The following is a 16,294-nucleotide window of genomic DNA, read 5'->3' on the forward strand; positions in this document are numbered from 1 at the left end:
TTGTTTATTGGATAGGAATATGTGATATGAGTTAGTTTAAAGGGAAGCTTGTTGACATAAACTCATAGGATTTTAGATCTGTTCATTCAGAGCTGTATGTCTTCAGAGTACTCTGTAAGAAGCATGTATTCCCAGCGCCTCCTTGGTCACTTTTCTAGTTTAAAAAAAATTATTTGCCCATTTTGGGTGGGGTGAAGAAGAGCAGGCAAAGAGCCTCATCCATATAAACAACTACTGCTTTGGCCTTATAATATTTCATGCCTCCTATTAGTTGGAGGATCTGTATTACAAAATAGAGTGTGTATATGAAAGTGCCTTCAAGTCACCTGTCAACCTAAGGGTTTTCTTAGGCAAGGAATATTGGGACACAGTTTTTTCAGTTCTTTCTTCTAAAACATAGCCCACAGCATCTGGTATTCATTGATGGGTTTCCATTCAAGTACTAACCAGGGCTGATCTTGCTTAGCTTTTGGTGGGATCCAAAATTCACTTCCTATGGATGGAAGGAGTTATTCTGGCTATGAAAGCCTTCTGATAGAACAGAACATTTTCTGTAGTGGGAAAGAGGCAATTTCTCATCAGTTTCCCCTCTTCTTATAGTCCTGTATGCCTCAAGTACTGGAGTACCCTTAAGATCATAGGAGTAACTACCATTGAAAGCTTGAATGGAAGATGAAAACAGAAGAAAATGCCTCCCCCCACCCCAACCCCTATGTTGGAGATCTTCTGAATAGAAATTTGCTCTGGGCACATATATATTTGTAGAAGGAATTGCTTGATTTCATCTCTTGAACCATGCAGTTAGTGATATGTTCAGGGCAAATTATAAAATTATTTTATCTCAAACTGTGATCTTTCAGTATTGAAGAGTAGTCCCAGGCCCAGTGAGACTCTCCTGTTAGAGCTGCCTCCAGAGTATCTTTGTGACATCTTAACCTGTGGCTTTGATCCTACATTCACCCCACATGATCTGTTATCCCATCCATTTATCATGGACTGCATGAATACAGTATATGCAATGTGAGAATTCATTGCTTCCCCTTGCTGTCTGATAAAGAGCTGCAAACATTGGCACTTTCTAAAACACCAACTGAAGTTCTTCCAAAAACCAGATATCATCCTACTGTGTATTACCTAATTTTAAACACACAAAAATAGAAACGTGTTCATTACATTCTGTTTTTAACTGCATTGCTTCCTGATTGTGGATAGCCTCTAAGAAGTCTTGGCACTGTCAGATGTTTCAGCTCACCAACATCCACCTTAAAGTAATGAGGCAACTACTACCAGGATTCTGATCTCAACTTGAACTGGATTTGAAGGACTTCAGTGTCACTGCATAGAATTGTCCTTTTTGTGTGGAGGTGTGATAGAATTTATCCTAAATGATAATAATAACAACAACAATAACAACAACAACAACAAAAACTTTATTTTTATATCCCACCATCATCTCCCTGAAAGGATTTGGGGCGGCTTACATGGGGACCAAGCCCAGAGTAAAAATACCCCCCCCCCAAAAAAAAAAACCCCATCAACTAGTAAACCAGGGCATGGTGGGCATGATCAGATTCGAGAGGACAGGGTAAAGACTTATGCAAAATGCAGACTATAGGGCCAGGGCTGGGGATAAAGTGCTGCGAAAACCTAATCAATAAATTAGGGCTGGGCAGACCTGATCAGGGTCTAAAACAGTCATTCAAAGGCACACTAGAACATCTAGGTTTTCAAGTCCATCATATGTCATTGTGAGTCATGCAGTCCCTTTTGTTCTGTTTGGAAGGGATTGGGTTCTGTAGATCATACAAGACAAACATGTGTCTGCATCTAGTGGCAACCTGCATTGATTGAAATATGTAAGTCTGAAATCTAGGAATTTGTTTTTCAGAAATGAAAAAATACCCTCCCAATAACATGTATTGATATGCATTAGGGATTGCTGAATACATTGGGGATTGCCAAATGCTTATGTACTTCTGAAGTCTGTCTATATAGAAAGTTCCCATCACTCTATAACTTTAACAGAAGTGGAGCCTACTCTCAAATCATTGGGGTCACCTGAAGAAGCGAATTTAGTCCCTCATTTTAGAAAGACTTTGGGAGTATAGGTTAAATATCTCTCATCCAAAATGCTTGAAATCAGAAATGTCTTATATTTGAGATTTTTGTTTTTGGATTTTGAAATACCTGTATTTACATATACAGCAATATCTTGACATACGTGTTTAATTTGTTCTGTGACCAAACTCGTAACTCAATTATGTCAAAGCAAATTTTCCCATTGAAATGTATTGAAATGCTGTTAAACCCATTTGCCAAGACTCTGAGGGGTTTAGTGGCTTCAACCAGCCCTCCCTCTCTCCCTCCCTCTTCTCCCTCCCTGAATGGCTTCCTCTCAGCCTCCCCGCTGCCATCCACACCAATGCCCCTTTCTTCCCTCCTCCCTCTCTTCCTGTGAGCTTGGCCCTGCCTCAGTCTCCGGTGTGGCCGCCCTTTTGGAAGAGGCTTATAACTCAGAGCTAGCTCGCATGTCAAATAAAAAAAATCAGGCAAGTGACGACTCATAAGTCGAAAAGCTCGCAAGTAGGGACACCCATAAGTTGAGATTCCACTGTATCTATACAATGAGATATCCTGGAACTGGGAACCAAGTTTAAGCAAGAAATTCACTTATTCTTATATTCATTATACACAGCCTGAAGGTAATTTTATGCACAATATTTTTAATAATTTTGTGCACAAAACAAAGTTTGTGTGCATTGAACCGTTAGAAATCAAAAGTATCATTGTCTCAGCCACCCATATGGACAATTTCGGACTTTGGAGTATTTCATATTTTGAAATTCCAGATAAGGGATGCGAGCAACCTCTTTATCTTTTAGAATATTTATTTCTGTATCGTGTTCAGCAAGGAGCTGTTTCAGTGTCTACAGATCTCTGAACTGATATGAGTGGGTGTCCCTTTTCTTTAGCCTCTCAATGAGAGGCTAAAGAAAACAAACTTGGGAAATGGGGTGGAAAGTCCCTTTTCCTTTACCTCTCGAAGAGAAGCAAAACAAATAAAATTTTAGATCTCTTCTCACTTTCAGAATGCATGGATAAACTTATGTACTAAATGTAGCTGCGGATCTGTGTCTATAACTGTAATTCAAGAGCAGGGGAGGGATAAACTTGAGAATTAGTGTTTCCAGCCTAAAATGCGTAATGCTGCCCTGGAATTCATATTAACTATGTTTGTCTATTTCGCACAACAGGACAGAAAAATGTGAACGATGGCTGCTATCTCACTAACACTAGAAATTTCACAAGTATGGCATTTTTAGAACCCCCCTGTTGTGATGCTGAGTCTCATAATTTGGTACAAATCATGACAATCCTTGCTTCTCACAGCTTTGGTGCTTTCCATGTGATTTGGGAGAAGGTCAATGATTTCAAAAGCAAAATTTTCAGATTGGCTGGGTATCTCTGTAATTAAACACACTTGTTCTCTTGCTAAATAAATCTAGATTTGCGTTTTGAGTTGGTTCAGAAGAGCTTATGAGAAACAATTTATTTCTACCTGTTCTCTTTTTGAACCTTCTCTAGACCAGCTTTTACGATCAGCAAGTCAGCATTCCGATAGCAGTGGTTTTGCAGAAGATTCTTCCACAGACTGCTTCTTGCTAAACCAGCTTCAGGTAGGTTTTTAATGTACCTGTGATGTGTTTCTCTCTGTGTGTGTTCCCCCATCTAGGACTCTTGTAACAGTTAAAAACAAACATAGGTAAAAATTCACAACCTACAAAAGTTAAAAATAAACTATTAAAAGAGTAAAACAATTAAAACATAAATATAAATCCATCATATTGTGCAATAAATGTAAGACATACTTGGTACACTGAGGAAGAAAGAGATGGCTTATTCCCATTCACTAAATAAGAATGACTATTAAGTTCCTTTTATAGTTAAACTAGCTGTGCTCGGCCACGCGTTGCTGTGGCGAAGTATGGTGGTATGGGAAATAAAGTATTGAGAAATTGGTGGTAGTTAAGGTAAAGGGTAAAAGTTTTCTTCTGACAGTGTGGAGTCAAGATAATCCAGTTCGAAGTAGATAATATAAGATTATAAATGGGTTATATAGCTGTGTGGAAGGGCCTTGAGTCTACATTGCCATATAATCCAGTTCAAATCAGATAATCTGTATTTTATAGGCAGTGGGGAAGAGGCCTAAGTGAGGCCTAACTCTGCCTGTCCCCTGGGCTGCGTGAGTTGCTATTTATTTATTTACAGTATTTATATTCCGCCCTTCTCACCCCGAAGGGGACTCAGGGCGGATCACATTACAAATATAAGGCAAACATTCAATGCCTTTAACATAGAACAAAGACAAGACAAACACGGGGCTCCGAGCTGGCCTCGAACTCACGACCTCCTGGTCAGAGTGATTCATTGCAGCTGGCTGCAGCTGGTTGCTCAACAGCCTGCGCCACAGCCCGGCTCCTTGCTAGGAGACCAAGTGGGCGGAGCTTAGCCTTTTAACTGGCAGCAATTGGATAAAAACAATTATTTCTCTCCCTCTAATTAGGACTTTATTTTTCTTTTCTTTTTGTTGTATGAACGTAGAGGCATGGGTGAGGGGTTGTGCTGCCAAGTTTAGTATTTCTGGGATGTGTAGTTTTGTTGTTTTGTCCTAGGCCAAAATTTCATTACCCTTTTATATATATAGAAGATCTGACAAAAGTGCCTTCTGATTTAACAATGACTTTGTTACAAAGATTTGCTGATAACTCAACAACCTTTGATGTTTCCATTTCCTTATTGAGTGAGATAATTTTAAGCAAGAAATCAAAAATACTTTGTTACAAAGTCTTTTTCTATTTCATTAATTGTTGTGTCTGTATTTCTCCAGATAGCATGAACAGATGCATTATGTGAACTGGTGATGATATTTCTTTCAGTCCCACTGGCATTCAGGGAAAATATTCATTTATTCATTTAATACATTTTATGAATCATGTTGAAATACCTTACAATTTTGAAATCAATGACATTAAAAAATCTATGGCATAACAATGCAGTTCTCACATTAGCAACATAGAACAAAAGTGTGTTATTAAATGATAGTGCTTTCAGAGAGAATGTGCTATGCAAATTTCAATCAGAAAAAGGTTGGGAATGTGAAGGTTTCATCAAGGAAGTAAGAATGTATGATATCAGGACTTGTGTAATTCTTTGGGCAAGCATTGCACAACATTTCTGCCATTACGGAGAAGTTACTTGTTTCCCCCTGCACCAAGAAAGAGAATCAAAACCAAGGTATATAGAGTCCTGCATTTAACTTTTGTCCTACTTTTAAAATATTTCTTGTAGTACAGTATCACAAAGATAAACAGGTCTTCTCCCACTCTATGATGTATTTATTCAATTTGCAGCTGTTAATTGGGAGAAAGCAGCAGTCATCTTATGGACAGTTTTGGGTCGCATTCTGCATTTTTTGAGTGGCAGCACCTAAAACCAAATGCACCTAAAGCCATTTGGAAAAAAGGCACTGTTCCATTATCCGGGCAGACTCCTAAAAGGGGCCTAGACAGAGAAGAATAGTCCATTTTATTGGGAGGGGGGGGAGTTGAAGGAGAAAAACCATTTTCCCCATTTTCACTGGTTATTCCACCCATCCCCCTTCCCATACCATAAATGATGGTTGTTTCTACTATGGTGACATTTGTGGGGGAAATAACAGGAAAACATGGAGAAATAGCTTAACTCCTTCAATCCCCCCTTAAAATGGTCTATCCTTCTCCATCTAGTGCCCCCTTGTGACCTCTGCCCAAATAATCGAACAGTACCAAACAAAATTAGGTTTTCTTGTGCCATTAATTTCTAAAAGGACTGCTTGTCTTGGTCTTTCCTTGCCACAGTTGTTGTAGTCACCCTGCCTGTCTGAGCAAAAAGTCTGTCTGTGTATAATGAAAAGAGATCCAAATTCCATGGGGAAGATGATCATTTAAAAAACAGTGCATCATTTAAATATAAGTTAAATTAGTGCCCTGTTCTGGTCACAACTTTATTTGTGCAAAAGTGCAATTGGTTCCCCTCATTTTTTTTCTCTGCTCTTCAATCTTTTCTTAACAGGGACACGAATCTCTACAGGCCATGGGAAGCAGTGCCGACAGCTGTGACAGTGAGACAACTGTAACATCATACAGTGAAGAACTCAAGACACCAATTGCTGAACAAGAACCCTATTTTAATGAGCTTGATGAAGAGAAATTTCTTTTGGAAGTGGAGCAACAGAAGAGGGAGATGGTTTTGGAGGTGAATGCAGAAGAAGTCCAGAAAACATTAGAACGTGCAACTAAGAGTCAGGGAATTGCAGAATTTTGCAGTGCAGAGTTTGCTCGAAGGAAAGAAGAATCTTCTGCATGGGAAGCAGAAGCTGATGTCTTGGAGGAAGACAGTGAAGAGAGCGATGTAGATCAAAACAGTGAGCAAGAATTCTTGCCCTATAAAACTCACCACATTCTGAAACCAATGTCATCTTTTGAAAGCAGCAGTTCATCTCCTTCCTCTGCAGAGCGGATTACCGTTGCTTTACAGCGAGCCCAGCGGCGGATTGGTGGTTCATCGGATTCCCGAGCTGGCCGCAATCTTTTAAAATCAAAAGACCTTCTGTTCAAGCAAAGGCATCGAATCGCTGACTTGGGTTATCCACTGAGGCGCTCCCAGTCCCTTCCAACCACACTCTTAAGCCCAGTGAGAGTAGTTTCATCGGTAAATGTCCAGCTAGCTCCTGGAAAGCAAACTCTCTGTGGACCTCCTTCCTTTACTTACAAGTACGACACGCCTGAAGAAATTGAGAATAAGGAGAAAGAAGAAGAAGAAAAGCCCATCAGTGAGGTCAACAGCAGTCCCCCCAGGTGTACATCCACACTCTTCATTGCTCCTTCCTCTCATAGGAGAACCCCTTCCCATCCTGCAGCAAACAAGGTGACAGATGAGCCATGCCGGAGCAGGATACAGAGTTGCCCCCTGCACCTCCCAACACGTATGACTCAGTCATCCTGTTCGCTTCATTCACTTCATTCTGATTGCCTGGAAAGACCCTTATGTGCCCACATGAGGACACTTAGTACACACAGCATCCCAAGCACTCCGGGCTCCTCCTGCAGTGGCTTGCCTTCCCCTTTTGGCTGTTCTCACTCACTGAGGCATTTTGGGCACCCCCATCAGTTTCCTACCATGAACCCAGTTTCCACTGTTGAAATGCAACTGAGGAGAGTCTTGCATGATATCAGAGGCTCTTTGCAAAACCTTTCACAGGTAAGAGGCATCTGAAGGCACTGCTATAGTCCAAACCTTTGTATTTTGGTGTCCTCTCCCTGAGTTCTGTGGGTTTACTACTTCTGACATCCCCAGACACCATGCTGATGCTGGAAAGTGATGATGCAAGTTGTAACCCAGTACATCAGGTTGCAGAAGACAGTTGGAGTTTGTTTTCTCAATTAGATTTATCCTTCTGAAAGCTCTGAGTACTTGAACATGTTGCCTACTCTGGGAACAAGCAGGGAGGAAATGTGCACAGGATTATGCAAGGAGTCCACTGGTAAATTGGAATTTGAATTTCCAGGTTAAAATGAGATGTTGCATCCTCTGCATCAAATTTCCACTTGTGTAAACTGGGCAAAGTTGAAATAGAAAACCTCAAATCTATGAAGTATGAGTCTTACAACAAAAATGATCAGAAAATCTTATCTGGCTTTAAGGACGCACAGACCCATTATATATACACTCTGGTGTGACTGATTTCAGTCTGTGGGAGGGAATGCCATAAAAACTCTTTGCCTCTAAAATACCCCAAGTCTTGTTAGTTCTAGAAAGTTCTCATGTGATTCTCTTAATCTAAATCTGAAATTTGCCTATTTCCCAGCTGAGAGCCAGCTTCGTTCAGGCATGTGTACAAAAAAGGATATGTGTAAAAACCATGTTCATTTTAACACCAAATTCTTATGGAAACCTATAATGCTATAAATATTTCTAGAAAGTATTTATGAAATGGTGGGTTGAGAAAGAGAAAAAAGAAATGAGAGTCACATTTTGTGTGATTAAAAGAGCTAATTTAACAGCTTGGAGTATCTTAAAGTACTTTATCTAATGAATTCTCATGAAACACACTCCCTCTACAGAGGTTAATTTTCACATCCTCCATTCAAAACCCATTCCAAGATTGTTCTCCATTTGTACTTTATACTGCTGTCATATTCTAGTATTATTGCCAGATGCAATAAACAGTTGTGTTCTATGCAGGGGAGGGAAGGAAGGAAGATAGGGGAAATTCATGTTTCTGAAAATGCTTTTGCAAATAGAAAGCTCACAATTCATATAAAAGTTCTAAACTGGCAGTTATTCCTCTAGTAGGACTTTCCCAGGAACCAGACAAGAAGCTCTGAAATCAGTTGATCATTACTGTGATGCAGCTTTTCTCCTTTGGCTTGTGAAATTTTAAACTTTTCCATAATATCTATAGTTCATCTTCTAAAGGCATATTTCCACACTGAAAGGGCCAGAGGGTGGTTTTGTGTGTGTGCTTTTTGCCCTTTGAAGAGGGGGTAGTGAGAAACTGTATTTTGCAAGTGTTGGGTTCTTCAGAGTTCAACTGTTGAATACTGTTTAGCGTCTAAATGCATTCTTTTTGTTACCTCTAAAAATTGAGTTTGCTTCACTTCAACCAGATTAAAATGCTGATGGTTAGAGTTGAGGTTGAGGTTAAGGGTAGTTAAAATAAACTTTTTTTTAGCTGCAGCAGAAAGGTGTCTGGGGTGTGTGTGTCTCAAAACCACAAAATATGTTATTTGCAGATGCATGCCCTATAGCTCTTCATCTGTTTGTGCCACCTCAGAAGAGCTCTGAGTGATTGCTGCTTTAGGTAGCCCCCTTCTATTTTCCAAAACCTACATTTATGTGGAAGTCTTCAGATGTCTGCATTCCTGAAACAGGTTTTGAAATGAAGTCTGGCAATGGCAGAATTGGAAGAAAGAGAGAGAGAATACAGAGACTGGCCATCCAGGTGTTGCTGGATTATAGAACAGATTTTGGTCTGTAATAGTTCCAAACTTATAAAATGCACAGGCATCAGATGAAGCTCTGCTGCTGGTATTAGCTGTCATATGATGTGAAGAGAAAAGGACAGGACCAGAGTGAGAATTAAAAATGTGGGTTTGCTTCACTTGAAATGCCAGAGTATTTTATCCATTGTACAATTGGATAAAATACTCTGATCAGAATGAAGGAGAACAAATAGCTTGTATTCTTTAAAGTTGTCCATCATCATCATCATCATCATCATCATCATCTATTTAAAAATCTACAAAATGTAAATATAAAATAAAATTAATTATTACAAGTATTAAAACAAGTTAAAACTGTTAAAAAACAATCCCACTTATGTTATTACAGGTTGAGTATCCTTAGCCGATATACTTGTGATGTTTGGATTTTGGATTACCAGTATTTCAATATACCTGCATAAGGAGATATCTAGAAGATGGGACCCCAGTCTAAACACAACATTCATTTACATTTCATATGCACATAGTTTGAAGATAATTTAATACAATATTTCAAAAATAATGTTCATGGAACCATCAGAAAGCAAAAGCTCTGTGTTCTCAGTGACCCATGTCCACAATTTTGGATTTTGGAGAATTATAGAATTCTGAATCAGGGATGTTCAGCATGTACCTCTCATGTTTTTTTTTCTATATGGGTTCCATATTAGTTTTATTTAAATCTATGCATCAAGTTATTAAAGTATTTTATTTAACTATGTTTTCCCCTTTTTCTTCTAGAATGCTGTGATGAGAAACCATGATGTTACTGCAACCTCTTACAGTACTCAGAGATCGTCCATTCTACCTCTCTATGAAGTAAATGGCTTTTTTTCTATCTGTATTTTACTTTAGATACAATGATAACAATTGTATGTAAAGCCTAAATATATAGATGTGTGTGATTTCCATCCTAGTGGTGGCATCAATTCCCTGTTTTTAAAGATGAAGCAGCAGCAACAGGAGTTCCCTTGTTCTATATATTTGTCTCTCTTTACTCCATTTCAAGAGTAAAGGTAAAATGGGGAATGTTAGGCTTAAGGCTAAATCTGGAACCTCTGAGGGTCCCAGAGGGCCTTGTCCCCTTCCCCAATGGCACATAGCTGGATGGGTTATTATAGGATTTTTCTCATTCTAAAAAAGGTTGAAATGCCTCTTCTGTAGCTTCAATATATTCTCCTGGAATAAGGCCTCTGAGAAATTGAAATTTAATTTGGTCCTTGGATTAGAGCAGGTTGCCTACTTTTGAGTGAAAAATACTGGAAGGGCTGTAGAAAGGCTGTGTAGCCAAGGTTCCAAGGAACTGGTGCCTCGTCTGCTAAGTCTTCCCACCTCTCAGAATAGGGGCCAGATCATGACCCTGAAAATACTGACAAAAAGCTTTTTAAATGAACCTCAAGGATCTAAATGTCCGTTATTGTTTACCTGTCTAGAATACCTTCCAAGATCTTCAGGTGGTAAGAAGGAACCTCAACCTCTTCAGAACACAGATGATGGATTTAGAATTGGCCATGTTGCGTCAACAGACAACAGTTTATCAGCACATGACCGAAGAAGAGAGGTTAGAGACACAAGTGCTATCTTGAATGTCTTGCCATTGTATTTGTGCCTAAATCTCTGCAGAAATCTCTTCCCAAATATTTTTCACTCCCCAAATACTATTTTTCTTTTAGGTCCACAGCCTTGCTTGTCATTTTGGTTCACAATTTGCAAGCTGGCCACCCCCTCCCCTCCTCCTGCCTCTTGGGCTCATTTAGAATCTAATGCTTTGTATCTTTACCTCTGCCACTAAAATGCTTTTTTTCTGATCATAACTCACTTTAGACCACTGCAGTTTCCTCCATGATGATTATTTTTCCTATCCTGCCATCTCTCCTCTTTGCTCAGTTCAGATTACTTCTGCCAAGATCAGATTTTCGACCCTTTGCTTTTGATCTCTCTTCTCTCGGTAAGTTCCTCATACATTTTGGAGTGTGTAGTTCATGCTCTTTAGGATTTTTGATGTTTCTAATGGGAAGATTTTGATACTCAGATTTCCCCTCCCCCTACATACAATGACTTTAGGTTCACTTTTATAGCCATAATCACTATATACTTCTGTAATGCCATAGTTAACATTTGTCTGAAAATATATGGGTTTACATTGTAATATCGCTTATATATTTTCTTTAAATGCCATCCATCCAAGGAGGCCAATGTAGAATATGTTGTTTCCCCTCCTCGATGTTATCCTTTTAAGCCTATGATGTTTGTTTGAGAAACACTGATGAGGCCCAATGGCATTTCATGACTGAATGAAGAGCTGGACTCTAGTCTGCTCAGGCCCAGTCTAAGCTTCTAATCCAGTGGAACGTTATATGTTGTTGAACTTTTCACCGCAGAAGCTACATGTACTATGCTCATGGACTGGGATTCGTGGAGAAGGGGCCTCACAGTATCTAGCCATCAAAGCTTAGAAACCACTTTTCTAATGTCCCTTTCTATGCCAGCACCCTTTAAACTGAATTGGTTCCACTATAATTCAATTTCTGGGTCATTGCAAAAATCGACCTGAAAAGACGAAACATAGTTGTTGGAACGTGCTTTTAACCAAATTCATTGCTGTGCTCAATCTCTCACTTTTTCCTTCATGTATGCTTCCTCTATGTGGCCAAATATTTTCTTTGCTTTTATAATATACTACTAATACCTGAATTTCATCTGAGTCCCTCTGCATTGTATTTAATTTACAGATTTGTTAAAAACATCCTGGTTCCCACATGGATGCCATGTTATCCTTTAGCTAAGGGAATTTGTTTTCTTAATTCAGTTCCAAAGGATTTGATAAACTAGTATTTTTACTTCTTCCTCACCCAGATACAATTTATGAGTACTCTGTAACAATTTCAATAACATGTTACAAAAATCTGCGGTGTTTTTGAGCTAGTATTTAGTGTTGGGGAGAGGGGGGTGGATATCATGGGTGGATTTCAAAAGTGTCATTCCATAGATGGAGTCATTTTCACCAGTGCAACCAGGAAGGGGCGAGTTTCCCCTAATGCAGACTCCAGAAACCTTGGAAAGCATTGGAGCTGGGGAATAGAGGAGAACATGAAATTCCATAGGTGTAGCATCGATACCTGCATCTGTTCAAAAATAAAATTCTCATTGTATTTAGACGTGTAGTTGTGTTTATAATATGTATTGTGAATGTTTTTTTTCCTAGCTTTTTTGTGTTTTTGTTATCCCAGCAGATCAAGATTGCTGGTTATTGGGGTTGATCCATGAATTCCATCCTTATTTTCCCACTGCTGATACTTTCATACAAGGGCCAGGCTGATATGCCATCACAGCAAATATAATACAGGATCCTTAGTTTCTTCAGATTGTGTGTCTATTTTATTTAGTTATTTTATCAAGAGGGTTATATTTGGTTTTGAACTTACTTTAGATACGAAGCTGATCAACTCCAGAGCCTGAGGAAATCTGTCCGCATGGAGCTTCAGGAATTAGAAATGCAATTAGAAGAGCGTCTCCTTTCCCTTGAAGACCAGCTCAGAACTATGCATGTGTTTTCACCTTTCAGGCAACAAACACTCATGGTGGGTACTGTGTTTTGCAAATTGTTGGATATGATTGCCTGTAGCTTAGAAATGCGGGTTTAGAAAGTAGCAAGCAAGCAAATGTCAATAGCCCAATCACTTGCAAAGACTATCAGTGTGTACAGAAGTACAAATGTCTGCTGCCTTATGAAAAAGATACTGTGCAGTTGCAAATATTTCTATGTAATGGAAGTAGAAGTACTACATAAAGTATTGCAAGTGCAGCAGTCATGTTAGGCTTTTGGTTTTGAAATGGCACTGCTTTCACGTGAATCCACATTCCACGGGGCTAATGGAAGTCAGTATTAGATACAGATCAGCATATTGTCAAACTAGTGGCCTTAGGCCTGTTTGGAGTTGGCATTCAAGGCAGCTGGTCATTACCTTCAAAATGTTGAAACCCTTTTTACTCGAGAGGAGATAATTCCATCCTGTGGATATGGTCAGATGATGGCTTCTATTGCTGCAGGGCAAGTGTGGGAAAATTACAACCCCCCTCAATGTCAAGACTGTTTTGGTTGCCCCAGCTATGGTCGTGTCATTTTAAAAAAAAAAGAATAGCTACATAGTCATTTTGGTTTGGTTATTTTAAGTGGGAAAGAGAAATCAGAGGAATAAGACACAAAGAGAGCGTAAAAGAGGCAGGGAGAAAGAGTGAGGGACAAATTGTTGTCTTTGGGCTCACCAACTATTGGCTAGCTGTGTCAACCTCTGGCATGTGATCTACCTTCCTCATATTTCGTTTGGAGAAACATGCTCATCCTAAATTAGGAACACTGTTATGACTGATTGTCCCAGCGTCACTAATCATCCAGTTCTGCAATTTATGTCCTTTCTAATCCTCCATATTTATATAAAGAAATTGATGAATTATATTGAGAAAGTGAGTGCATATGAGAAAGAGAATGGTAGAATAAGGTAAATAAAAGAACCCATAACATTTTCTAATTCTTCATTGTTGTTTGAAGTGAATAATGCTTAAGGAATCTGGTCCAAGTAGCTCTGTTAACTGCAGCCTAACTTGATGTTGCCCTCTGCAGGGTCAGATTTTTCTTTTAAAGAAGAGGCTGTAGGTGTGAGAGGGAACAACAACAAAGGAAAACAAAACCTTTACACTTCTTTAAATGGTTTTATTCCTTATTTATATGCGGTTTCTAAAATGTCAAAATGAAATGCATTTATTTTTTATTTTTGGCTCTCTGGATTGTGATTTTCACACGGTATGAGCAAGGTAACATATAGCTCCCCTCTGGTCATTTTGAAAACTCCTGTTATGCCACAAAAGTGCAACTTTTGCCTTTAAATACAGCACTTCATGGTAAAACAAGATGTGTACTTAAAGTGAAAGTAACTGATTCAAAGTCTAATAGTAGAAGGGTTTTTGTCAACATAGTGATCAATATCAGTAGCATGGCAACCCTCCCCCCCCCCCACACACACACACACAAAAATGGATTTAGATGTAAACACAGCTTCCCAATCACAGAATTGGCCTTTCCCTACTACACACTATGGATAATTAAGCAGATTCCACAAATGATCATAACCCCAATTCCTTCCTTGTTTTCTTACTAGGGCATGTATGGAGGCCGAAGCACTGAAAATTTGTCATGTCCTTCTCCAGTGAATGTGATGGAGCCAGTAAGTAACCCTAACCAGTGAAAGCAGGAAAAAGTGCAAAGTTACCATTGCGATATTTAGTTTCATAGACACTTGGGGAGGAGTCTTTTGTTAGTTTGCCTTCACCTATAAGCATTAATGGCACCACAGTATAGACTCCTAGAGTTACACAGGCATCCCTGTGCCAAAAATGATTTTCTAATGTCTTGTAATGTTACGGCTCACAGTCGTTCATTACCAGTTTGAATTTTATTCTTGTAGAGTCACATTTTGCAGATAGAAGCAGTGGTTTCATCTCTCTTTGTATATAGTAAATGAGATAGTGAGGTGTGTTGTTAAATTTATGCTATGTCTTGAAATATTTCAGTGCAAATTAAAACATGGCTCATGGCTCAAGAATGAAATGTCAGCTGTGCCCTTTGAGCGTTTGCTTGTTTCCACCATGACCATAAGACTTGGGAGACATTCCTATACAAACCTATAGGAATGTCTCCCAAGTCAAACCCAATCATTGGCTGACTCTCTTTCCTTCCCCTGAATCCATAGGTTTCTGAACTCATTCGAGAACAATCCTATCTGAAGTCAGAGTTGGGAATGGGATTGGGAGAACCAGGAATTGAGACCTCTCCAGAAGCAACATTTGATCATGGGGGAAATTCTGACACCTCTTCCGTGTGCTCCAGTCAAGCCAGTAGAAAAGCTGCTGTACATTCATCTGAAATAAAGCCCAAGCTCCATGGCAAAAGAGTCTACCGGGCATGTGTGGCCTTGATGCCCTCTCCACCGGCAAGAGCAGGAACAGAGCAGCCCCCAGAGTGCTCTGAGAAGCAGCCCATGTCTGAGGAAGAGCAGAAACTTGAAAAGACCCCTGGTGTTGAAGAAATTCAGAGGAGTGTGGAGAATGATGAATTGCAGCAAGTCATTCGAGAGGTGAGTGAGGGCAGAGTGGCAACAGGTTTTCCAGTAGGGTGGATTTTCTGCTACCGCTAACAGGCGTTTGCAACTGAATGAAGTTTTGCCTGAAAAAAGCCATTGCATGATGCTTGGAAGAGTGAAATGAAGCAGAGAAAGTGAACAGTGGTGAAAAGGTCTAGAACTAAGGGGGAAACCTTGGGTCTTTCTAAGCACTGACCATTCTGGATGGAGTGCTAATAAGACAATTGCAAGTACCATTTGCTTGATCTAAGTAGATGGCCTCTATAGGAGATCTGGCAGTCTGTTTTTGCAAGTTCTCATTTTAAGCTGTTTTTTAAAGTCCCAATGAGTTAATCTGGGCATTCTCCCAGATACGTGAGTAGAGGGCTGTATTATTCTCTTCAACAAAGAAATTGACCTATCTGCTTGTTTTGTATACATTTCAGCTATGTGGCAACATGAACAGAATTCAATAGGCTGCACATCTCATAAATACCAAAAGCATCAGTCTTCCATGGTTTGCTTCCAAATCACTTGCAGGGAAATCCATTAGTAGGCATTCTTGATATTTTTTTTCACAATGTTAAACTTGTGGCTTATTGAATAATTCCTCTGCTTCTGTATACTTGAATTATCTTATTTGCTAAGGGTGTGGAAGGAGCAAAATAAGTACGTAGTGTTTCAGATCATGCCTGAGTGGACTGTAATGTGTTTGAGCTTTTGACCTGTAACTATTTACTGGAATAGAAAGAACTCACTATTCCTTCAAATAAATGACTGCACACCCACAAAAGAAAACTGCTAACATTACAGTTGTTCTCCCTTGGTTTACATACTTACATTTGTTCTCTCTTCGTTTATGGAACATAAGCCAGCCTGTCATTTATTAGCTATAACAGCACTAAAAAACTTTTAAGAGAACCTACTGAATATAGGAGGAGTAATAATTTTAAATACCCTGTTCAAGGTTACAAAATGATGCCATGTGTCCTGGAAGTAAAAAACAAAAAAATAACAAAAAACAAAGTTGAATAATAGTGTTTTGTAAGACCTCTAACATTTTATAAAAATGGTACATAGCACTTTTGTAACAGT

At 39.2% G+C, this 16,294-nt stretch overlaps 1 protein-coding gene across 6 annotated transcripts in view; it reads left to right on the forward strand.

Annotated features, from left to right (window-relative positions):
- Positions 1 to 16,294, forward strand: part of itprid2 (ITPR interacting domain containing 2) — an 84,961-nt gene that overhangs the window by 61,788 nt on the left and 6,879 nt on the right. For 4 of the 6 annotated variants that reach the window (XM_062963200.1, XM_062963217.1, XM_062963206.1 and 1 more), the window contains exons 11-17: positions 3,586 to 3,677; positions 6,112 to 7,299; positions 9,825 to 9,902; positions 10,517 to 10,644; positions 12,514 to 12,664; positions 14,240 to 14,305; positions 14,831 to 15,214. In XM_062963200.1, the coding sequence (XP_062819270.1) occupies positions 3,586 to 3,677; positions 6,112 to 7,299; positions 9,825 to 9,902; positions 10,517 to 10,644; positions 12,514 to 12,664; positions 14,240 to 14,305; positions 14,831 to 15,214 (2,087 nt within the window). Of the gene's footprint in view, positions 1 to 3,585; positions 3,678 to 6,111; positions 7,300 to 9,824; positions 9,903 to 10,516; positions 10,645 to 10,907; positions 11,032 to 12,513; positions 12,665 to 14,239; positions 14,306 to 14,830; positions 15,215 to 16,294 lie in introns of those variants that run through there. The other 2 variants (XR_010000917.1, XM_062963222.1) reach the window with 2 other exon arrangements.

The sequence above is a fragment of the Anolis carolinensis genome, chromosome 1 (genome assembly GCF_035594765.1).
Source record: "Anolis carolinensis isolate JA03-04 chromosome 1, rAnoCar3.1.pri, whole genome shotgun sequence".
Taxonomy (NCBI): domain Eukaryota; kingdom Metazoa; phylum Chordata; class Lepidosauria; order Squamata; family Dactyloidae; genus Anolis; species Anolis carolinensis.